This window comes from Neofelis nebulosa, chromosome 15 (assembly GCF_028018385.1).
Source record: "Neofelis nebulosa isolate mNeoNeb1 chromosome 15, mNeoNeb1.pri, whole genome shotgun sequence".
Taxonomy (NCBI): Eukaryota; Metazoa; Chordata; class Mammalia; order Carnivora; family Felidae; genus Neofelis; species Neofelis nebulosa.
In genome coordinates, this window is record NC_080796.1 from 71,420,590 (window position 1) to 71,445,072 (window position 24,483).

At 59.7% G+C, this 24,483-nt stretch overlaps 1 protein-coding gene across 1 annotated transcript; it reads left to right on the forward strand.

The window, feature by feature from the left end:
• The first annotated feature begins 4,310 nt into the window (after positions 1-4,310).
• On the forward strand, positions 4,311-11,122 carry VSIG8 (V-set and immunoglobulin domain containing 8). Its single transcript, XM_058700315.1, has 7 exons — positions 4,311-4,516; positions 7,532-7,707; positions 8,138-8,339; positions 8,436-8,657; positions 9,247-9,372; positions 9,647-9,845; positions 10,720-11,122. The coding sequence occupies exons 1-7, from the start codon at positions 4,468-4,470 to the stop codon at positions 11,000-11,002; spliced, it is 1,257 nt and encodes a 418-aa protein (XP_058556298.1). The 5' UTR covers positions 4,311-4,467; the 3' UTR covers positions 11,003-11,122.
• The last annotated feature ends 13,361 nt before the right edge of the window (positions 11,123-24,483 follow it).

The following is a 24,483-nucleotide window of genomic DNA, read 5'->3' on the forward strand; positions in this document are numbered from 1 at the left end:
CTGACCTCGGTCCCCGAGCCCTGGCCCAGTTCCCGAAACTGAGCCCACCCATGGATCTCGGCCTTCTCTCTGTCACCGACCAACCGTTCCTTGTCTGAGCTCGGCAGTGTCTCCCCATGTCACCTGGGCCTCCCCACCCCGTCCCCCCACTCTTCTGGTCCCACCGTGGCCTGGTCCGGCTGCCTTCCCACCGTGAGCCCTTGCTGAGAGCTGTCGAAAGGGATCAGCCGCAGGGGCTTCCTGCCTCTGTGTGACCACCCGTGGGCACCTGTCTGCCCTCTCTCAGACTCGTGTCATGCCCTCTCTCAGTCCGTCCATGGTCGTCCAGGCCGTCTCCTCTGGGGGTTTTCTTGGCACGCTCACTCTTGGGGTCTGCTGTCCACTTCCTGGGTGTTGTAGGGTGAGCCTGGGTCTACACGGGGGCCTGGGAGAGGGGTAAGGGCCTGCTGATTGTGCATGTGTGTGTGTGTGTGTGTGTGTGTGTGTGTGTGTAGCTTAGCAGGGGGCAGGTTGCAGACCTGGGGAGATGGGAGCTCCAGCTTGAGCCTGGGGACCTGGGGGCAGGGCAGGAGGTCCGGGCCCACAGCGGTTGTGTGGAATTGCTGTGCAAGGCTTTGGAGGAAGGGGAGGCAGGCCGGGGCCTCTGCCTGTCCTTCCCCAAGACGTCGTGGGGCTGGGCTGTGCCTCATCTCAGAAGCAGCCTCTGGGTCTCTCTGGGTCCTGGATCTGCCTCTTCCCTCCTCTGTGTCTCTGTTCACTACTTTCTAAGCCTGTGTCTTGAGATTCTGTTTCTGTCTTAGGACAGAAGCAAATGTAATCAGGGCGCCTGGGGGGCTCAGTTGATTAAGCATCTGACTCTTGGTTTTGGCTCAGGTCCTGATCTCACGGTTCGTGGGATCAAGCCCCGCATTCGACTCTGTGCTGATGGTGCAGAGCCTGCTTGGGATTCTCTCTCTCCCTCTCTCGCTTCCCCTCCCCCACTCATGCTCACTGTCTCTCTCTCTCTCAAAATAAATAAACATTAAAAAAAAGAGAAGCAGGGGCACCTGGGTGGCTCAGTCGGTTAAGCGTCCGACTTTGGCTCAGGTCACCATCTCGCAGTTTGTGAGTTCGAGCCCTGCGTTGAGCTCTGTGCTGACAGCTTGGAGCCTGGAGCCCGCTTTGGATTCTGTGTCTCCTCCTCTCTCTGCCCCTCCCTTGCTCACGCTCTGTCTCTCTTTCTCTCTCAAAAATAAACAAACATTAAAAAAGATGGAATAAATAAAAAAAAAAAGAGAGAAGCAAATACAGCCCCAACTGGCGGGTGTGCACAAAGGAGGCCCCGTCTCCTGTGCTGAATGAACTGTGGATTTCTTAGGGAAAAGCAAGGGGGGCCGTCTAGGGTACGCTGGACCACAAATGGCAGCCTGGGCCCTCTGCCTCCTCTCTCCCCCTCGGAGCCTCTGACGGGCCATTTGGATGCCACATGTGTTTCTGTGCCCCTTTGCTGAGCACGGACTCTCTCAACTGTCTTCTTTCTCCCTGGGGCACAGACAGACCCCAACAGTCCCCTGGATCTGTCCAGGCCTCTCTGAGACCTGAAAAGAAAGTGGGTGGGAAGATGGATGTTTGGGGTGGAGACTGGGTGAGGGAAAGGGAGAGGAGGAGTTGGGGTGGGGGTGGGGGGGCTCCCGGGAGTGGCCTCTCTTCTTCTGTTGAGGATGAGCCCAGAGAGAGACACGGGCTGGGGCTGGTCTCAGAGCCAGGGGGCTGGGCCTCTGCTGTGAAAACCAAGCTGACACTCAGTGCACTCACTCGTCACCAGCCTCCAAACCCTGCAGGGCTCAGGGCACAAGGCAGGAAGGCCGTCAGCTTCATTTATGGGCCCCAAACTGCAAGGAGGTGGCAATTAGCCCTTAGTGGGTCAAAGGAGAACAACAATGTGACTTGCCTTTTGAGGCTCTGAGGGCCCCCGGTGTGGAGCCCTCAAAAGTGGCTGTTCTTCTAGGAGTATCTATGTCCTCAGTTTCCCCCAGCACACGTCCCCTGGGACCCCCCACTCCGACCCAGTAAAAGTGCCTCTGGTGGGCCCTGTCTTCTGGATCACTTTGGAGCCCAAGCCCCACTCCCTGCTGATAGCTTCCTGCACCAGGTCCCCAGCTGTCGCTGGGGGAGCTTGACTGCTGGCGGGCTTAGGCTGTGGAGCAGGACTCGGGGGGGGGGGGGATCCTTTGTTAGGGGGCTAGGTTGCTTCTGGTGGGCTCACGCCTATTTGGAACCCCCTCCCAAACCCTCAATTCACACACTGATCCGTGTTGGTACGACGCTGCTTGTGTCCTAGAGCCAAGGGATAGAGATAGGCTGGCCAGTCTGCCCTTTAGCAGATGGGGACTGAAGTCTTCCCGTGTCTCAAGTCAAACTTCATTTCTCATCCCCATGAATCGTGCGGCCCGCTTAACGCACGTCCCGACCCTAACCACAGCCCACCCTGGCTCAAATCCCGAATGCAGAAACCACAAACCCCAGCCTCAACCTACTGGAACCCCAACCCTGAGTCGGCCTCGGCCCAGCCTCCAGTTTGGCCGTAGCCGTATTACCACATGTGGCTGTGAATGAACCCCTCGCTCGCGCCTTATCCTGACGCCGACCCCAGTCACACAGCCTAGGCTCAGCTCTCGCTGTCACTCTAGCCTAATCTAGCCCTAGTTCCTCAAGGGTGACCTCGAGCTCACTGGTGATCCCAACCGCCCGACCCAGCCTTCGCCCCGGCTCTGATATGAACCAACAGCCAGGACCCAATCCACCAGCCCTACACTTGACCCTGATGGAGCCACAGCTTTCCTCTTTGCCGTGCAGTCCCCCTTCTTCCTGGCCCCCCCGGTTCTCCGCCCCCCCCATCCCCCATCACTTGCCTTCCAAGCTTCTACCCCGTGGGTACATTTGCTAACCCACACGACCACCGAGCCCTTTCCTTGGACTGCTCTGGGTTGAGGGTCAGGATGCCTGGGCGTCCCCCCACTTTGCCAGGCTCAGCAGCAGCAGGTGGGCTGAATCCCTGAATCCCCCCCCCCCATCTGTAAAGGGGGGATAATGATCCTTGCTCTCCCGAGGGTGCAGGGCAATCTCATAAACCTCAAAATAAACAAGGAAATACAGATATTCGTTGGTACCTCTGGCAGGCCCTAGAGCACCCTGTCATTGCTGAGGGGGGTGGTGGAGGCATTTGGAACACAGAGGCGCGTGGACTCCTCACGCTTCCTCGTTGAGCTGGCCGCGGCCCGTAACTCTCCCCAAGGCTCTTCACCCCTGCCCTCCCTGTGGCCCCTGTCAGCGTCGGCCCCGCTGAGGGAGCTGAGCTGCTGAATGGGACCGCGCAGGACCTGACCCCCACCATCGCGGGTGGGCGGTCCTGGGACCCCCTAGGCCAACGAGCCGGGGGCTGGTCCTCCGCCTTCTCGCTCTGCCTCCTCCCCTACCCACCCAGCTCCAACCTTCCCAGGTCACCCCAGTGAGCAGTCCAGGTCTCGAGGGGCCTCGTCTCCCCTCCTGTGCCTGGAAGCAAGGGCACCAAGTGACCCCTGAAAGGTGTGCACAGGCAGAGATGTGATGTGCGCACGCCCCCTTCCTGGTCTTTCCGGTGGCCCCCAACACCCCCGCGCCCAGGAACCCCCTGCGCTCGGGGCTGGCCTCACCTCAGGTAGCGGTGGGCGCCACAGCTCCCTAGGGGCAGCCAGGGGAAGCCCCTGTGCCCACACACGCCTCCCTCTTTCAGCCCTGGGGAGACCCGACTCCCTTTGAAGGGCCAGAGGCCTCAGGGGAAGGCGGGCTGGACGTTCCCGGGCCCTTTCATCTGCCTGGGCCTTCCTTCCAGCCCGAGGCCCCTTTCCTGCTGCCCCTTCCCACAGACCTCAACCAGGGGCGGGGCGGGGTGGGGGGGTTCCCCCAGGGTCACAGATGAGCTTGCAGGAAAGGCTGGGTCAGACCCCTGTGTCCCTGGGCCCCGGGTTAACCCTTCCCAGCCTGGCCACCTTTCCTCCCCAGGCCTGGCTCCCCGGGGGAAGGAGGCAGCAAATGAGTGGTGAGGGGAGCTCTGTGGACGCTGTAGAACCAGGCGACTGTTGTTACCCCGAGCATGGGGCCAGGAGGAAGTGGAAGCTTAACAGGTGCCTAATTACAAGTCCCGCCGGCCTCCCTTTGCCACTCTCGGGAGAGGGAAGAGCTTGGGTGAGGGCTGGGTAATACCTGGGTAGGCCGCTCTGTCACCCCGATAATTAAGGCTCCCGGGGCTCCTCCCCAAGGCGGGGACCAGGCCCCCTCCCTCCTATAGAAATAACTCCGGCTGTGGCCCCGGCACTCACTGCACCTTACTGCCACCCCGGGCAGTGTCTGGGCCCTCCGCTCCCCCTCCCTCTACCTGTCCCCACATACCCACCACCGCTGGCCCCAGGGACACCCAGCCCAAGCGGAGGAAACACCAAGCCTAGAGACATGGCAGTCCGAGGAGCGTTCCACCTTCTGCTCGTGTGCCTGAGCCCAGGTATGGGGCTGGGCATCCGGCAAGGACACCCACGCGATGCCAGGAGGGCAGGGAAAGGGACCACAATGGGCCCGCAGCGGCGCCTCGGAGGTGGTCTGAGGCCCCGCTGCCAGCTGGCTGTGGATATGGCCGAGACGGCCCCGTGCCCGAGGGTTTGGGGCACAGGCCTTGATGGATCTTCGCGGTGCCTGTGAGCCGTGTGGGGCTCGGACGTGCACGCACACGCTGTGCACGGAGAGCAGGGCTTGCCTGGAGAGCTTGCCTGGGGATCTGGGGGTGGGGCAGGGTGTCAGGTGCACGGCGAGGCTGGTGTCGCCGGGGAGGCTCTCCCCGGAAAGGCCCCTTTTCCTCTCTGCGTGCTGTTCCCCCCGGGGAGGACCCACTCCCACCCCCAGGCTAGAGCCAAGGGCAGGGAGTTGCTTTGAGAGGAGACAGCGCCCCCTAGGAGACGGACTGTGCTCTGAGAGCTCCAGGGTAGCGCCACCCCCCAGGATGAGATGGGGGGGGGCAGTGGGGATGGCGCCTCCCAGAACCCCCTCACCCCGAGGGGGCACACCTCGAGGGCAGGGCTCAGAGGTTGACGCTGTGGCCCCCTGCCCCTGTTGGGGCAAGTCCCAGCAGGAGCCCCTGTGTGTGGGCATGGCTGGAAATGGCTGAGACCCTCCTGGGGTCTGGGTTCACAGGAACTCGAGGAGCATTTTCAGCCTTCGTGCACACACACATGTGTGTGTGTGTGTGAGAGAGAGAGAGACAGAGAGACAGAGACAGAGAGAGACTGCATTACTGGCAGGGTGACAGCAGGGTCCCCTCACGAAGCTCCAGCTGTGGTCTTGGGGACCCGGGACACGTCCATGTGTGTGGTGTGGGGCGTGGGTGTGTGGCAGGACAGACCGGCACTCCGTGTGTCTATGCTCCAACACCCTCTCTCTGCTCTGTCACCTCCAGAGGGAGGGTTAGGAGCTGTGCAGGCAGCTGGGAAACGCACCAAGGACGTCCACAGGGGGCGCACAGTACCTGGTGTTTTGGCTGGGGGACGGGAGGGGGCTCACTGCGTCGCCTTGGCCCCCTTCCTCCCTCCTTCTCTCCAGGGACTCCTGTCCAGCTCTCTCTCCTTGGCTCTCTTCCCTCTCTTGTCTCATGCTCCCTGCAAGACTTCCTCAGTGCAGGAGCAAGAGGGACCAAGGTGAGACAGCGAGGAGTAAGGGGTGTGGAAAGGCGGACAGGGTGGAGGTCGAGAGGCTTCTGGAGAGACTGAAAGGCTAGGGTGAGGTTCCCTGGCCCGGGACAAGGGAAGACACTGCCTAGTGCAGGGTGGAGGCGCTCTCATTTAGCCTGTCCCCTCCTTCCCCAGCCCCCTCCCCTACAGATCTACCCTCCTGCTGGGCTGCTGGGCCAGCCCCCTGGGTATGGGGACAGCCCTCCCGGCAGCCCTTCCCAGGGTGGAGCCTCTGCTCTCTGGGCTCTGGCTCATCCCTGGTGTGTGCCTCCTGGCGCCCCAGGAGCTGGCAGTCAGTGCCAGGATCCTTATCTCGGGAGAGCCGATCACATCTCCCTTGGCCCGGGGCTGGAGGAGGTGTCCCCACGATCCGCTAGTGCCCCGTGGCCGGCCCGCCTGCTCTGGGTCACTCTGGAGCCCGTGGGGTTAGGGCTGCTGGCCCTGCCAGGGTTGGGGGTGGGGGATGCCTGAGGTGTCTGGGGGTGTTAAAAAGGCCCCTGCTGGCCCTCTGGAAGTGAACCAAGCTTCTGCAGAGACGTGTAGTGTTGAGCGGATGTGCACGGGGAGGGCGCCGTGGGCAGGGATGGATGCCTTCTGGATGAACGCGCACTGTGCGTGCAGACGCGTGTCTGTCTGGATCTGACGGGTGTCTGTGTGGGTAGCAAAGTGGGACCTGCGTAGAGATGTGTCTGCGTTTTGAAGGTCTGTTAAGTGTGGCGATGCGGGGCGGTGACCGTGTGAAACCGTAGGTGTGAGACACTCTAACAGAGACGCGGGCCCTGAGAGATCCGGAGAAGGGCAGAGCGGGAGTTGCCGAGACCAGGGCTGGGACTCCGGGGATTTGCTGGCTGTCTGGTGGGCCGGAGCGTGAGCCAGGCCGGGCCAGGGGCCTGGGCAGGGAGGGCTGCAGGAGCCTGGGGGGTGGAGCCTGCCTGTCCTGCCTGCCAAGGTCGGGGGCCCCCCCCCCCCAATCCCCACACTCCGGTATTCCTCTCTGGGTCCAACCGGTTGGGGCTAGTGTTTGCCTGGGGCTCCAGGGGAGGGAGGGCAAGGAGCTGGGTCCTGAGCTTCCAGATCTTGGCTTCTCAGCGGGGCTGACTCAGTGGAACCAGGGCTGTGAGCAGTGGGAGGGGCCCCAACTGGAGCCAGCATGTGTGGGCGGCTGTGCCTGAGCCATTCGATGGCACAGGGGGACGGACACAAAATCCAGAATGCCATGTGTCATCACACAAGGCTCAGACTGTCCTACGGATGCATGTGGCCGTATTCCCAGGCCCAGGCCACGAGCAGCGCCAGACCCACGCAGCCAGGCTCCCCCTCCCAGCTGCCTGCCATCGCGCACAGGCACGAGCGATCACTCAGCGCCCTGACACAGCCAGTCACACGTGGTCACACCCAAGGGTACAGCCACAGACACGCAGGTGTCATACGCAGAGACACCCGCAATCATGTCACGTCTTCGACTCCTGGGGCTGGAAAGGGACCCCAGCGGCCATGGCATCCACCCTCCGGTCTCCACGTGGGAACACTCTCTTGGCCCAGAAAAAGGCATCTTTTAATGAGCCAGGATTTTCCATCGGAGCGTTCAACTCTGGTCGCTTCGCGTGCTTACACGCACGCACACACACACACACACACACACACACACGCACGCACAGGCGCGCGCGCACACACACACAGCAGCCACTCCTCCCCAGGCAGTTCCATGCAGGATGGCGGAGACAGGGGCAGAAACTGACTGCCTCCGCCCCCTGGTCTTCTCTCCCCCCCTCCCCCCACCTGCCCTGCCTCTCCCTTAGCACTGCTGTCTGCTGTGCGGATCAACGGGGATGGCCAGGAGATCCTGTACCTGGCAGAAGGTGATAATGTGAGGCTGGGCTGCCCCTACATCCTGGACCCTGAGGACTATGGTCCCAACGGGCTGGACATCGAGTGGATGCAGGTCAATTCAGACCCCTCACACCGGGAGAATGTGGTGAGTGCTGGGCTTAGGGTTCCCCTTGCCCTACCTGTAGGCCAGCCTGAGGGGAAAAGGAGGGCAGAGAAGGAAATGAAGACCTTGAACGTCCCCAGTGGCCTCTCCAGGGATGAGGCGACAGGCCCGCGGGCTCTGTAATCACAAATCACCATTAGTTGGCCTTCTCCCACCTGCTCCGGAGGGCAGGGGAGGCCTCGGGACGGTCCCAGCCTGACCCGACACTTTCCTACGCTTTCCAAAGCGCCTGATCTCATGTGCTCTCGCACATTCACTGGGAGGTTAATGGGTCAGGTATCATCGTCAGCATCTTTCAGCAGAGAAAGCGGAGTTGCGGAGAAGTTCGGTGAAATGCCCGAGGCCACCGAGCCACGTGGCCCTCCTTGGCCGTGCCTGGCTCACCACTTCCGTTTCCTCTCTTTCTTCCCAGTTCCTTAGTTACCAGGACAAGAGGATCAATCATGGCAACCTTCCCCACCTGCAGCAGAGGGTCCGCTTTGCAGCCTCAGACCCCAGCCAGTATGACGCCTCCATCAACCTCATGAACCTGCAGGTGTCTGACACGGCCACCTACGAGTGTCGGGTGAAGAAGACCACCATGGCCAGCCGGAAGGTCATCGTCACTGTCCAAGGTATGGCCGGACCCCTCCGGGCGCCCCCCACTCCCCCACCCAGGTTCCAGAGCCCCTCGGCCGAGCCCCGGCTCACACCTGCCCGGTTCCCTGCAGCGCGGCCCGCGGTGCCCCTGTGCTGGTCTGAGGGCCACATGACCCACGGCAACGACGTGGTGCTCAAGTGCTTTGCCAACGGAGGCACCCCGCCTCTCTCCTACAAGTGGGCCAAGATCAGCGGGCACACCCACCCCTACCGCGCCGGTTCCTACCACTCGCAGCACAGCTTCCACTCGGAGCTCTCCTACCAGGAGTCCTTCCACAGCTCCCTGAACCAAGGTGGGTCTGAGCGAACAGCGGGACCTTGGGGGGACACACCGACAGAGCCAGGCCTGGATCCTGGCTGCTGCACTGACCCGCTGTGAGCCTCAGGCGGCTGGCTGCACCCCTCTGTGCCTTGGGCGCCTCACAGAGGGAGAGGGAGCGATAGCATCTGCCTTCCCGGGGCCATGGGGGGGCGGGACTCAGAGGGCTGAGGCCCACAGGGAGGCTGGACAGTACTCACTGCCAAACAGAGACTCTCAGAGCTGGAGGGACCTGGAGAATTCCTCTGGTCTCACCTTGTCCTCACTGTACAAAGAAGGACACCAAGGTCCAGAGAGGGGAGAGATTTGCCCAAGGTGGCAGAGTGAATTAATGGTGTTTCTGTCCCGTTGCTGGGAGAGGGGCTGCCTCGTCTCTCCGTTTTAGCACCACCGGGGGAGTGAGTCATCGGGAGAGTGGGGTGGGCCGGTGTGTGTGTGTGTGTGTGTGTGTGCGCGCGCGTGTGCGTGGGTGCATCCGCCTTCTCTCCTTCCCTCCCCACCGGCAGTGGTCTAGGCTGGGGTGGCCCCCGGGCCCTTGCCACAGCCCTGTGGTGCTTTTTCAGTTTCAGGCCTGAACAACGGCGACCTGGTGCTGAAGGACATCTCCCGGGAGGATGACGGGCTCTATCAGTGCACGGTGGCCAACCACGTGGGCTACAGCGTGTGCGTGGTGGAGGTGAAGGTCTCAGGTGGGTGCAGTGGCAGCGGCCCTGGGGGCCCTGGGGCGGGGAGGGCGGGACTGGAGGAGCCTGGGCTGTCTGCTCTGCCTTCCCATTTCCATCAGGGCTGGGAAGCCCCGGGGGACACAGGCATCTCCTCATCCTTCCTCACTGGGTGTCCCAGGACCCCGACACCGGCTGGGACCCTGGCTCTCGTCCCCACAGAGGGCCGGCCCCACACTTCCCGGTTAGGAGGCACCTGCCGGGCTGCAGGAAGCCTGACTGTCTTCACTTGTCTCCACAGACTCCCGGCGCATAGGCATGATCATAGGCGCAGTGCTGGGCTCCCTGCTCATGCTGGGCTGTCTGCTGGTGGGCATCTGGGGGCTCGTCTGCTGCTGCTGCGGGGGCGGGGCCGGCGGCTCCCGCGGTGCCTTCGGCTACAGCAACGGCGGCGGCGGGGTCGGCGGAGGGGCCTGCGGCGACTTGGCTAGTGAGATCAGGTAAAACCTGATGCATGCTGCATGCTGCCGAGCGGCAGGGGACCGGCGCCCTGCCCCTCCTCACTCCTGCCTGCCACCGGGCCGGCCGGGACCCCCACCCCCACCCTGCCGGCCATCGCCAGGAGTGCCGGGGACCGCAGCATGTCGACCTGCCACCCGCCGTGGCTCCTCTCTCCCCGTCCCGCGCCAGTCTTCACCTCTGCTCCCCTGCCCTCCGTTTCCCTCCTGTCTATGCACCTCTCTGTGCACCTTGTCTAGACTGTAAGCTCCTGGAGGGCAGGGACTGTATTTCCCCCCCTCTCCCCCCCGTGTTTGCCCTGTTTCACGCCGGTGACAACTCTGGACATGCTTATTTAAGAAGAGTCAATAGTAAGGATAGTGCTAATAAGGTATATTCGAAACCGACTAGAAATAAACATAGAACAAGCCTAGGAGTGCTAATGACCGCAAAGCCCCGGGGAAGGAGGCAAAGGTGGAGAAGGAGGTCGAGGGGCAGAGGCGAGGAGAGGAGAAGGCGAGGGCGAGGTTGGTGTTAGCTAAGGAGAGCGAAGGACAGGGAAGGCGGCTCCTCCCGGGCCTCCGAGCCTCCCTCCCCGTCTCGGGGACGGGTGCGCACGTCGGAAGGGGCCGGGGGGGCGCCCGTGGGGCTGCCCGCCGGGGGCTGGCGGACGCTCGCGGACGGGCCCCGTGTGCGGCGTGGGGTCGCCGGCCAGGAGGAGGCAGAGGAGAGCAGGCGGAGGCCGAGGGAGAGGCGAGGCGCCGGTGGAGGGCGGCGCGGGGCCGAGAGGCTGCCGGCGGCCCCCCGCTCCGGCCAGGCCGTGCCCACGCCGCGCCCGGAGGAGCCCGCTCACCCGCCCGCCTGTTGTTTCCACAGAGAGGACGCCGAGGCGCCCGGGTGCAAGGCCGGCGGGCGCGGCCGCAGCGTCACCCACCTGCTGGGGTACCCGACGCAGACCGTCAGCCGCTCCCTGCGCCGCAAGTACGCGCCCCCGCCCTGCGGCGGCCCCGAGGACGTGGCCCTGGCGCCCTGTGCCGCCTCCGCCGCCGCCGCCGCCTGCGAAGCGGGCCCCTCCCCGGTCTACGTCAAGGTCAAGAGCGCGGAGCCCGCCGACTGCGCCGAGGGGCGGCGGGAGCGCACCGACGGCCTCCTGGTGTGAGCGCGCCGCGGGGCTCCCCGCCCGCAGCTGGGGACGCGCTCAGCCCCGCGCCCGCCACGCCCGCCCGGGCCTCCGGGCCTCCGGGACCCACGGCGCCTCCCCCGGGGTCCGCGCGCGGTGGCGGGGGGTGGGGGGGACGGCGGGGGGGTGGGTAGGGGGCAGCGCCGAGCGCGGTCGAGGCCGGGGGCCCGGCGTCCCCAGGCGAGGCGGAGGGCCCCGGGGCCGGACTGGATGGTTGCGTGTCAGGTCTGAGCTCCCGAGCGGCGGTGTTAGCACAATAAAGCGACTGTTAAGACCCGAGATTGTGGTGGCTGTGGTTCCACGGAGGGGCTGGCGCGCGGCCGGGGGCGCGGGCGGGAGGCTGCTGCCTCTCCTCCCCGGTCCCTCCCTCCCACCTCCGACGGTCGGGCTGGGCTGGGAGGGGCTGCCAACCCCCCTCCGTCACCCTGCGGAGGGGGAACCGCCTGGTAGGCCCGGAGTCCTGCTTTCCCCTCTCATTCCTGAGGCAGGCGAGGGGAGACCGGGGGGAGTGGCAGGGCTGACCTCCCGAAAGGTTACCGGCCACCCTCAGCGCCTTCTTCCTCCTCCCTCATCTACCTCCTGCGGGACTTCCTTCTCTCTCCAGGCTGTATGCCTTCCTTCCGTGCCACCCACCAGGAAGGATTTCAGAGCCATACTTTGGGGCTAGTAGACCTTGAACGGCGTCTCATGTAGCGACTCCGCCCCCCCCACCCCCCACGCCTGCTTTAAAGGAAAGGGGGTGGGCGTGTATTGCGTGCCCATTAGGTGCCAGGCGCTTGCCTGTTTTTTTTTTGTTTTTTTTTTTTTTTGTCTTCTTCAATCCTCGCTTTAGTCCCATGAAGTCGTGCACTATCCCATTGGGCAGATGAAGAAACAGAGGCTTGAGGAAGTAGCTATCTTGACCAAGGCCACAAAGGTAATAACGAAGGTGTCGATCCAGGCATGTTGGACTCTAGGACCTCAGGCCGGTTCTCTGATACCTGAATTCCTTCCCCGGCATTTCTGGCCAAGGATGTTCCAGCCCCTTGAATACCTCCAATGGCATCTTACTACCTCCCAGAGCGGTCCATTTGACCTCTGTCCGAGAGATATTGCTACTGCGGGGGCCCAATTTTTATTCCCAGAGCTTTTATCCCTGGGTCCCGGTTCTGCCCTCAGGGAGCCCTAAGCATCACATGTTCTGTTCTCGGCTGCCTCCAGGGGACCAGGTGGTTGTCCCCTCCCTCCCCCACCCCCACAATGGCCGCAGCAGTCACAAGCAGAAGTGTGTCTGGCCTAGGGGCTTGGAGGGTCTTCTGAAGAGCACAGTTCTGCCTAGCCACCTGCCTGTCGAGAGCCCGGGCATTTCCGTCTGCTTGCCTCTTTTCCCCTGGAGGCTTCCGAACCCTCCCCGCTCCTACCCTGCGACCCACCGCATCAAGTGTGGGGTATGGGTGCACCCCAAAGCACCTGGGTTTCAAGTCTCTGAACCGAGGAAGCCCTGTAACCCTGCGTGGTCACACGCCGCTTAGGAAGCCCTTCCGGTTGTCTGGGATATGCACAAAAGGGTGCTGGCGTTGGAGGCTCTGCCTTGCTAGAGCTTGGGAAGAGAAAGGAGAGACAGTGGGACCGAAGGAACCAGGGACAAATGCTTTGGGGTGGGGGCAGGGTTACAGGGGAGAAGGGCATTGAATGGTGAGGGGAACAGAGAACCGCAGGAACCGAATTCATCCCCTTGTTTGCTTGGACACATCCACGAGAGCTAGGTCCTTGGCAGGGACGGGGCCTGGCACACTCTGGCCCGAAGGCAGGGGACTGAACGGGATGACTGGGGAGGGCCCTCCCAGTCCGAGGAGCCTCCAGCTCAGCCTCCTGCAAGGTGGCGAGGGATGGACAGCTGGCTGCGGGGGTTGTGTTGAGTGACATCATCTTCTTCATTCCAGGAACCAGGGAGCTGTGCTCAGACAGCCTTCCTTGGAGGGTGAGAACAGTGAGAGGCCCTGGCAAGGAAAGCTTATTAAAAAGCAGTAAGAGATTTTAGAGAGGTTCTGGAAACAACTTCCAAGAGGGTGACTCAGTGCACGCCAGGAAGTGCCTAGAGGCGGGCTCTCAGTGGGTACCTGTGGGCTCACCGCTGGGGTGCGGGGGGGGGGGGGGGGGGTGGAGAAAACACTTGCGGTGAATGTTTAACAGTGGCTTTGGGAGTGGAGGGAGGGACGGGGGCAGGGACGCCCTGACTGGTAACATCTGGCCTTTCTGAGATGCGCGCGTCCCCCGGTGCGGCTGATTTCCAGCTGTCCCCGCGTCGAGTGGGAGCAGCATGCGGGACGCTCGTTCCACGAGACAGGTGCCGTGGAGGTAAATGACCCCCACCACGGAGGCAGTAGTGAACTTCAGTGAAATAATTCGGAAGTGAGGCGTTTTCTGAGTACCTACCTCTCTTGTCTGGATGCAATTTATTTGTAAATTTATGGAAGTTAATTTTTAACAATGGCCGCGTTGAACGGGGCGGGGGGGGGGGGCTTGTACATTGTAGGGGGGCCACCCAAACGCGGGAGAGGGAATCTCAAGTCTGGTCCCAGGTGTTCTGTGCTTTTCCGTGGAGACACCAGCAGCACGAAGCCGGCTGTCTCCGCTCTGCTTCCTAGCGCTGCCTTCGGTGTCCCTCCCCAGCCTCGCCGGGGTCGGATCCTCTGCTCACCGGAACATTAGATAACTTGTGCGTCCCTGGTCACCACCAGATCCCTAGCTTGGCATCCACGGAATTTCCATGAGTATGACGTCTCTTCACGAGACGCCGAGTCCCTCCTGACCCAGTTCCTCCTGAGTCTCTCTGCAGGTTTTAGGAAGTCGTGCTGCAGTCACCCTCTCTTAAGCCCCCATTCTCAAGACCCCAGAGGCATGGAATCCCAGTGAATCTTCTTCTCTGGGCTGCCGTTCAACTAGCCACATCCTGCTGCCCGATGACATTTCCATTGGTCCAGACCCGCAGACCCCGGGTGACTCTGGGGAAGGGTTCCTTGTTTCTCCTGCCTCCCCGGAAGCCAAGGGGTTTTGAGAGTTACACAATCACTGTCTGGAGGCCGGGGACTGGTTCGAACTTTGGCCTTGTCCCTGTGCTTCCCCGGGAACCCCCGCTCCCCGGAACCCCCTCCCCCCCAGGAAAGCCCCGCTCTGCACCCATCCGGCCCCTCTGGAGCGATCAGCGATCTCCCATTTACTCTTGGTATTTAATAAGCCCCCAGCCCTCAGCTTCTTCATCTGTAAAATGGACTAGTCATAGGGCTGTTTTGTGTGAGTGCTTATTACGGAGCCTGGCACACCGCTGAGGCTTTGCAGCCTCCCCGCCTGCCCTTGGTATGTGACTTCCGCTGGGCCAGAGGGCGTGGGGGCTGGGTCAGTGGTGCGGGCCCAACCCGGGGAGGGGGACGGAATGAATGAAGCCTCGGGATTGAACCTGGAGGCGACTTACCCTGTGGGGGAGGAGGTAGGGAGCCCAGAAAGCAGCCAATAGGGAAGTGGGAGGAGAGCCAGGCCTTGCCTCTGAGCTCCGGAATCCACACGCGGGTATTAATATTGACAACAATCTTCATTAGTAATAGGGTTACTAATAATAATAACAGGAAGCACCAGAAACACAAGCTCAGCAGGGTCCCAGAGTCAGGCCTGGGGACCGGCTGCCAGGATCCTCAGGGCCACCTCCCTGGACCGGGCGGGGCGTGCCCTCCTGTGCCCTGTCTTGTCCACCCACTAGCACTCAGGCCCGCGTCTGCTGCCCTCTGGGCACGGTGCCCACTGGGGCAACCCCTGGAGCGGGGACCTCGACAGCCCCTCCCAGGTGCGCAGTCCCTGCTGAGGGGTCCCCACCCAGCTGTCCCGAAGCTGAGGGGCCACCCTCCCAGCAGAGGAGTTTCTCACACATTTTTGGGAGAATCACTTCAGTCTTGGGGCTGAGTTCCTTCGGCTCAGGACAGGTTCCACTTCCTGCCTGTCTCTGCCTGTCAGTCCCTGCGGACACCCCCTGGTCTGTGCCCCTCCCCCTCTCCCACTTGGACGCCACTTGGAAGCCCAAGGCCCCTCCCTGTCCGACCTGCCTGAACGTGCTTCTCGGCTCAGCCAACTCGTAATCCCGCCTCCAGCCCCAGCCCCCACCTGGCCTGAGCCCCACTGCCTGCCACACTTCTTACTTCCTCCCCTCCCCTCCCCCCATCCTCCCCTCCCCCTCTCCTTCCCCGTCCCTTCCCCTCCCCCTCCTTGCCCTCTCCCCTCCCCCTCTCTCTTTCCCTTTTCCTCTCTTTCTCTCCCTCTCTCCCTCCTCCCCTCCTTCCCCCACTTCTCTCCCTACTTCCCCCCAAACTCTCTCTCTGTCTCTCTCAACCTGTGTCAGGTCTTCAGAGGCAGACTGACCATATCTGGTTCTATTACCCCAGGCTCTACATGCTCCCAGAGGAGGGGAGAGGATGTTTACTTTGCTATCTTTGAGCTGTCCTGGAGTGTCCTGCCACCCTCCTATCTCCATCACACTTCCACTGAGGGCAGGGCTGGATCACGTCCTTTCCCAGTATCTACTCCCTCTGAGAGCTCAGACTCTCTCCCTGGGCTGATCTTCCCTAAGATTAGTGTGACGGATAAAGACAGCGCTGGACGCTTCTCCCCCAGCTTGGGTACCACCAACAGCAAATGGCTGTGATTCCCTTGGGGGTACGTGAGGGAAAAAGCCCCACAAATCCCCCCAAACCCTCCTCAAGGTGAACATTGCTCATCCGCTGATGAGCAAGTCAGGTAGGACCTGGGGAGAGTCTACTGGCGCTCCAGACCTTCCAGAACAGGGGGACGGCCCCCAGGCAGCACTCTCCTGGACAGGCCACTGTGCCCCATGCCTTTGACTTCCAGGCTCGGTAGGAAGCTCTTCCCTGTATGGCATGGGGTGGCGGCAAGTGACTTCTCCTTCTCCTCCTTCTCCTTCTTTCCTCCTCTGCTTCTTCTTTTAAAGTTTATTTCTTTACTTTGAGAGAGAGAGCGAGAGCATGAGTGTGCAGGGTAGGGACAGAGAGAGAGGCAGAGAGAGAGAATCCCAAGCAGGCTCCACGCTGTCAGCGCAGAGCCTGATGTGGGGCTCACACCCACAAACCGTGAGATCAGGACCTGAGCCAAGATCTAGAATCTGACGCTTAACCGACTGAACCACCTTGGGGCCCTGGGAGGGGGCTTCTCATTCATAGCTTATTAAGGACTTGAGGAAATGCATGTTCGTGATTATCGCCATCAGAAAATTGCTTGGTCAGGAGCCTAAGCTGTTCTTGTAACGGGGTTCCTGCGGGGAAGCTGGATTCCCTCCTTTCAATGCCCATAAGCCTTTCCAAGAATGTAACGCACAGTTGGAGAAGGAGAGGAGTGGGGATGGCAATGACTTCCTTCCAAGCTCTCCACCTAGCCCTCTAAAGTCAATACACCAATGGGGCACCTGGGTGGCTCAGTCGGTTGAGCGTCCGACTCCGGCCCAGGTCATGATCTCACAGTTCGTGAGTTTGAGCCCCACGTCGGGCTCTGTGCTGACAGCTCAGAGCCTGGAGCCTGCTTCGGATTCTGTGTCTCCCTCTCTCTCTGCTCCTCCCCAGCTCATAAATTAAAAAAACTTAAAAAAAAATTAAAGTCGATACACCGATAGCACCCGGACTTATGCACCAGGGCCGGACCTCACTCTGACACCCCATGCTCCCTACCTGCTCGGATGTCGAATGGGCATCTCAGACTCAGCACGCCCCTGACCTCTGCTGAGTCTCTTCTGGTACCGTCTTCCCCAACTGTCGATGGCAGCTCTGTCCCCCACTTTGCCCTCCCCGCAACACATCCAACCTGTCAGAAGTCCAGTTGGCTCTACCTTCAGAGGAGCTCCAGTGTCTGAGCCTCCTCTCCTCCTTCCAGAAGGCTCCCAGCTTGAGTTACAGCGACAGCGTCCTGGCTGGGGTCCCTGCTTCCTGCTTCCCCCGCCCCTTGCCCACCTACACGTCATTCTCAGCGGAGAAGCCAGAGTGATACGTAGACCATTCTTCTGCTCCAAATACCGAAACAGCTTCCCCTTTTGCTTGGAACCAAGGTCAAAGCCCTGACACTAATCCTCCAGACCTGTCATGGTGCCACAGGGACATACCCTACGGCCCTTCTCCCTTTGGCCCTCTCCTCTCCACCCACGCTGACTCTTGCTTCTTGAACACCACAGAGTATCAGCCCTGGCTGTCTCTCTGTCCAGAATGGCTTTCCTCCAGCCTTCCCAACGGCTAAATCCTCACCTCTTTCAAGTCTGCTCAAGTATCTCACTGAGTCTTATTTAAGGTTATAGTGCCCTTCCGCCCACACTTCTGATGGTCCTACCCCCTCTACGTTTTTCTTTAACCCATAGAATGCAGCCCCTTCTAAACATGCTAGGACAGGAATGTATTTATCGTGGTGATTGCTGATTGACACTCGACCCCGTGACGGGGACAGAGATCTTTGTCTTATTCGCTCGCGTACCTAAGACACAAAAACGCCAGGCATGCAGTAGGCGCTCAATACATGTCGTTTCAAAGGGTTGACGAGGATGCGGGGAGACAGGCAAGCTTCAGCAGGGAGAGTTCACCCCTGGCCCAGGGCCCCTGAGGGGGTGGGAAGTTCATGGGAAGCAGCCTGTCTCCTCCCGGGTGCCCGTGAGCTCCCTTGGAGGCCCCAAAGGTGGTCTGAGCCCAACCACAGGACTACGCTGCCTGGAAGGGGGACAGCCAGGTATCGAATCTCCCACCCTGAGACTCCTGGCTTCCTCAGCTAGAGGTGTCTGAAGAAGAGTGCCTTGTTTTCCACCTGCACGCCCCCCACACCCTGCACTGACCGCGCTGTTCACGAGTGCGTTTTGGCCATGCACTTCCTGTGTGTCGGTGGTGGGAGGGGCTACTAAACCTTCTGGGCGCTCCCGGGCTCCCTAGGGAGACCCTTAGCCTCATCCGGAAAAATGAAAGAATAATGTTCATGATGGTTGATTCGGCTTCCTGCAACGCTGGGACACTTGGCGCTCTGAGGTCACCGGAGGAAAGGGTCCTGGGACCCCGGGTAGCCGGGGCTGGTTTCAGAGCTTTGATCAGAGAACAAGATGGATAAAGGGCTGTATTCTCCCTGGGAGGTGCAGGAAGAGCCTGGAAAAAGGGACAAAGTGCGTGAGTGTGTCAGGCCCTGTGATGGAAGGTGGCTGACTGGCCAGTTATTTTTTTTTAATTTTTTTTAATGTTTATTTATTTTTGACAGAGAGAGATACAGAGCATGAGCAGGGGAGGGGCAGAGAGAGAGGGAGACACAGAATCGAAAGCAGGATCCAGGCTCTGAGCGGCCAGCACAGAGCCCCATGCGGGGCTGGAACTCATAGACCTGACCTGAGCCGAAGTCGGACGCTCAACCGACTGAGCCCCCGGGTGCCCCATGCCCAGTCATTTCTAACATAAGGCCTTGCAGGGCAGAGCGGCCACATTGTGTGTGTGTGTGGCCTGAGATGCTCGCCAGACAGGGATAAGGGTGTGTGGGAATGTGCTGTTCCCTCCTCCATCCTGTAGGCTGAGGGCCCTCACTTCTACTGAAAATGTCCAATGAGGCCTCATCCTTCCGGGACTCCAGCTTGTTCTCTGTCTCCCCTGCCCGCTGCCCCAGGCAGGACAGGAGCACTCCTCTTCTCGGTGGTGTAAGGGACCAGGAAGGAGGCCCCGATCTCACAGCAGCATTGAGGCTATGCTGGTCCCCAAGGCAAAGAGACATTGGTGATGGGATGTTTGTGTGTCCTTCAAACTGGGTGGTTGGACAACCTCACAGGAGGCCGTGTGTGAAGGGGTAGGATGTTCACCACGGTCCGTGGTGGCCAGATGGCCTCAGCTCCAAGGGATGGGCCACAGCAGACCGCCACTGCCCCCCTCTGTTGGCCTGAGAACACCCCCACCCCTAGGCCCTGACTCATGCTGCCCCTGGCTCTCTGCCCTGCCCTGCCCTCCGCTCCCCTAGGTAACTCATTGACCCTTCAGGAGAATCTGGAACATTTCCAGCCCAGAGTGACTCGGTAGCTAGATATTCTCTGCTTCAACCCTGCTCCAGCTCTGCGGCTGAAAGCCCCATGCAGGCAGGCGCTGGCCTCCATTTTGGAAGGCTGGACCCTCCCCTCCCTACCATCCACCAAGGCTCACCAGACTGTCCTTCCACCAGCCGGCCTGACCCTGAGGCCACTCCTCTCGATGTCCTCACTACCCCGTGGGCTTGACCTGGCTAGCGCGACTTACCTGTGTGGGACAGTGTGGTGTCTGACCATCACTCCTCTGAAGTGTCCTACCATGACACTGTCCCTTTGCTTGGAAACACGCTCCTGAGTAGCATCGGGGGCTCCACCTGGACAACCCAGGTGGGACGCAGGATGCTGCAGCAGTGGGCATGAGGTGGGTTGCTTCCGGAGGGTGTTGGGGTCAAGGACAGCCCTTCATGGCCACCCATGCAGCTCCAGCACCTCCCACCCTTGTTAGCCTCAGATGCCGAGTGTTCCAGGCTTTCCGGGGCTGGGTTGGCGGGATTCAGGGCGGGAAGAGAAGCTGACCAGGGCAGGAAGGGCAGCGCGGTGGTGCAGTGAGGGTGCGGTGGGGGGGCCCTCTGGCCTGAGGCTCTTGTAGCCCCTCCAGCCTCAAGTTCGCGTAGAAGGATCTGGAATGGAAACACCTACCCGGCTCCGGGCATGAACCATTGTCACCGGGCGGGGTGGGCGGGGAGTGGAGCAGAGCAGAAGTGGTGGCTTTTCTTCCTCAAATCATCTGCATGTAAACCATTAGCTTGCACTGTATGAAATTATCCATATGGGACCTTTTTTTTTTTAACTTCTACAAATGGCCATTTTCATATGATTCAATTCAACACGCTGTTCATCCTCCAAATATTTTGTTTCTTTAAAAATTTTTTTTTAATGTTTCTTTATTTTTGGCAGAGAGAGAGAGAGACAACATGAGCAGGGGAGGGGCAGAGAGAGAGGGAGACACAGAATCCGAAGCAGGCTCCAGGCTCCAAGCTGTCAGCACAGAGCCCGACGTGGGGCTCGAACTCACGGAGCGTGAGATCCTGGCCTGAGCTGAAGTCAGACGCTCAACTACCTGAGCCACCCAGGCGCCCCTATTTTGTTTCTTTTAAAGCCCCCTTCCCCGAAAATTCTGTCTGCATGTCCAGTTTGGGTACATGGCACCTCCTTCCTCCTGGTTACTAAGGTCAGACGCCCCGGTGTCTTCCCTGACCCCTCCCCGCAGCCACGCTGTCCCCGTGGTCTCGATCTTGCTGCTGTCACTGCCACAGCTCACCTGCTGCTCTCCTGCTCCGTCCGTTCCCCCCAGGCCCCAGAGCGAGCTTTTAAACATGCAAGTCTGGTTGCCTTCCTTCCCTTCGTAAAACTCTCCAGTGGCCTCCTTTCGCATTAGAATTAAATATTAAATCTTCCCGTGTCCTACCAGACCCTGCGTGAACTGACCTCTGCCATTCCTGCCTCCCAGAGTGCAGCTTGCTCATCACTGCCTGGCCACAGGGACCTTCCTGCAGACACTTCTGGATCTTTCCAGAAGGGCTTTTGGGTGGCTCATTCCCCAGCACGGCAGGCCTTCCCCCGTGGCCGTCCCTGCGGGTCTCAGCGTGGGCTGGTCCCCGGAGTTACCCTTTGTGTCAACCTGCCCCGGCCCTACTTGGCTCCCTCGTTACTCCTGCTCACAATTTTTGGCTCTTCTCCGTAGAGCTTAACGCATTTTTTAAAAAAATTTCATTTATTTTTAAATTTGCATCCAAGTCAGCATATAGTGCGCTACTCATTTCAGGAGTAGATTCCAACGATTCATCCCCAAGTATAACCCCCAGGCTCATCCCAACAAGTGTCCTCCTTGATGACCCTCCCCCATTTAGCCCATCCCCCCACCCACCCATTTAGCTCATCCCCCCACCGACTACCCCCCCATCAGCCCTCAGTTTGTTCTCCGTATTTAAGAGTCTCTTCTGTTCTGTCCCCCTCCCTGTTTTTATATTATTTTTGCTTCCCTTCCCTTGTGTTCATCTGTTTCGTCTCTTAAATTCCACATATGAGTGAAGTCTTCGGATATTTGTCTTTCTCTGAGTGGCTAATTTCGCTTAGCATGATACCCTCCAGTTCCATCCCCGTAGTTGCAAAGAGCTTAACACAGTTTTAATTGGAGGTTGTGTGTATTTGTTTAGTGTCTGTCTGTCTCTAGACTAGACTGCAAGCTTCCTGGGTGCAGGGCCCCATCTGTCTGGCTCACGGCTGTGTTCCCAGGGTGCTACCCGCTCATTACAAGATGTGCTGCGTGGTGACTGCTGGGGACAGACTGCTCAGTCCTCCGGGAAACCAGGGGCCGTTGTCCCGGTCTGATCAAGACCCACTCCCCCGTGTTCCTTTGGAGCTGCAGTGACAGCTGGTGGGGGACGCCATGGGGGGAGGTCTCAGGTTCAAGAGGTGGGTGGGAATCATGATAGAAAGAAATCCAGGGGGAGAAGTGTCCATATTGCCCTTAACACTTGCAGTGCTAAACCAAGCTAACAGTTTGTTACGTAAAACACGTCCTGCCCTCCTACTTTGACAAGTACACCTTCAAAATGACCCGGAAGGCCAGATCCAGATTCCGAAATCTTGGCTTTTGGGGGTTTCGTAGCAGAGCTCAGTCTCCAAAGAAGACTCCCCCCTCCCCTTCTTGCCCACAACTCTGTCCCACACTGTGAAGGGCTTGCCCACCTGCGTGGCACCCTGGCTCCATGTCTGAGCTTCGAGCTGACCCCCAAAGCTGCCTCTTAGCTGCCCTCAGGCGTAGGGGTGCCCATACAGGCACTTTGTTCCATCTTTGGGAGGGCAAGTGCAGGAAAGGGCTTGTACAAGGCCCAGGTTCCCATGTGGACAAGGGATTCCAGGATTCTGGATTGTTCTAGAAGGGTAAGAGGGAGCTCCAGGTGGACGGACCCTTGCCTGTGCAGGAGACTCACAGCAGGCTCTGCGGTACAGACCCGGGGCCGCGGCCCTCTCGCCTTGGCAGAAGGGTGACACTATCTATGCTCGCGGCCTCCGGGAATAACTGGACAGGGAGTGGAGAGGCAGACACCCTGTTGTACCTGTCCTTGCTGGACACAACCCTCGGAAGAACAAACTCTGCAGGGACCGCTGCCCGGAGTTGGCCGAGGCTCTAGCTGGTCCCTCTCGGGTGAGTCATACGTGAGAGCTCTCCATTTCCTCCTGGCTGCTGTCCCCTGGAGGGGACGCTAAGGGCAACCCGCCGACCCACCGGGGATGCTGCCCTGGGAAGACCGGCCCCTGGAAACCTCTGTGCCGTAGTTCCTCCTGATGGAAGCTTCACTCCCAGCTGAAGTCTCTGTCCCTTTCGTCACTTTCTTCGGGGACCTGACTGCCCTCCTTGGGGACCGACGTCTCAGGAGCCAGGAGATGCCTTGGCGCACACGCTGGGGGCTGCATGACAGTTTACTCGCTGGCATCGGACTGCGATGCCTCTATCCGGCCTCCTCTGCCTCCCGGCTGGTGCTGGGGCAAGAGGAGACCGGCAGGTGAGCGGTCGGTGTGTTCCAGATGGACCGATAGACGCATTGCCTTTCCTACTGATCCCAGTTCAGACTTCTTCTTGCCCTTGATTTTGTTAAACCGACACCCCCTCAGACAAGATGTCCCACGACTCTTCTCTGTTCCCCACAGGGAGGACCCCTGATCCCAGTTAGGCCGACTGCGCCCAGTTTGTTTGCCGGGAATTTCGATCTTCAGATTGAACAGAAAGAGAGCAGATTTATTCGACGGCGGCCCCGAGGATGCTGTGCCAATGCCTGTATCCCCGAGGCCACCTGGCTTTGTCCTTTCTGAGGCCCGGTTCCTCAGTGTTTTCTTTGGCTCTCCCAGTGCTGTAGACCGAACATTTGTGTTCCCTCTCCCCAGATTCATATGCTGAAATCCAGTTCCCAGTGTAAAAGTATTTGGAGGTAGGGCCTTCAGAAGAGACCAGGTCCTGAGGACAGGGCCCCTGGGAATGGAATTAGTGCCTTTATAGAAGGGACCCCAGAGAGCTCTCTCTCCCCTTCTGCCATGTGAGGACACTGTGGGAAGATGGCCATCCATCCGTGAGCCAGGAGGCGGGCTCTCCCCGGACACCGAATCAGCCAGCACCTTGATCTTGGACTTCCCAGCCTCCAGAACCACGAGAAATAAATTTCTGTTGTTTCTAAGCCACCTAGACTCTGGTATTCTTCTAGAGCAGCCTGAACTAAGACACTGAGCTACCTACAGCTTTCTAGAAAATTCCTCCTTTTGCATTAGTTAAAACCAGAGTTGGTTTCTGTTCTTTGCCTCCAAAGAACTCTGATGCCAGGTTTTCACAATATTGTTAGATATCCTAAAGAACATGGCTATTTACTTATTTATTAAATTTTTTTAATGTTTATTTATGAGAGAGAGAGAGAGAGAGAGAGAGAGAGAGAGAGAGAGAATGAGCGGGGGAGGGGCAGAAAGAGAGGGACACACAGGATCCGAAGCAGGTTCCAGGCTCTGCGCTGTCAGCACAGAGCCCGACGCGGGCCTCGAACCCACAAACCCTGAGATCGTGACCTGAGCTGAAGTCGGATGCGTAACCGACTGAGCCACCCAGGCGCCCCAAGAGCATGATTTATTAAACGGCCACATGTATCCTATTGACTTATTTGGCTGATTTCGCGTGTCGTTTTGTGCTTTCCTGGCTTTCCCACTGATGCCTCCCCCTGTTCATTTCTGGTACATTCCTGGGCAACAGGCCGAGAGAAGGGCGGAGGAAAGGAAGCTGGGAGAAATCTTGTTTGCAGGAAGCTGGCGTGTTTCTGACACACAAGCTGAATCGTCTCATCGGCCTCCTTCATTTCGCTGTCCCCTCATTCTTCCCTTACTTTACAGTTCTCGTGTGATGTGGGAAGGCTCTTATGGGTTGTGTAGGGCAAGGATGGCTAATAGGTTTCATCTTGGCTCCCAACTTCTGTTAATTGGCCCGAGTCACTTGAGCGTTGGGCTGCCTGGGGACTCAGTGGGACCAGTGTGTCATAAGTAATTATGCCCGACACGGTGCTGGAGGGCGGCGTGGAGGGAGCGCATATTTGTCATTCCCGATGTGCCGCGACTTCCCACCTGACACGAAAAGGCTCTAGTCTGTAATATCGCTCTGCGATGGGTTCTGTGCCACCGCTGTCACCGAAACAGCTCACTTCATATTGGGCTCTCCATCTGGCAGGGAGCTTTTCCCTGGCAGTGCGGTGCAGCGGAGGGGCTGGGCCGATTCGATAACCTGAAGCTAACTCTGACTCTGTCACTGACCAATTATGTTGTTCCAAGGAGTAGCCATCTCTTTGGGCCTTGGCTTTCCCCCCTGAGAAATGAGAAACCTGAACTGAGAAACCACAAAGTTTCCTTCCAGCTTGAAGGTCCTATT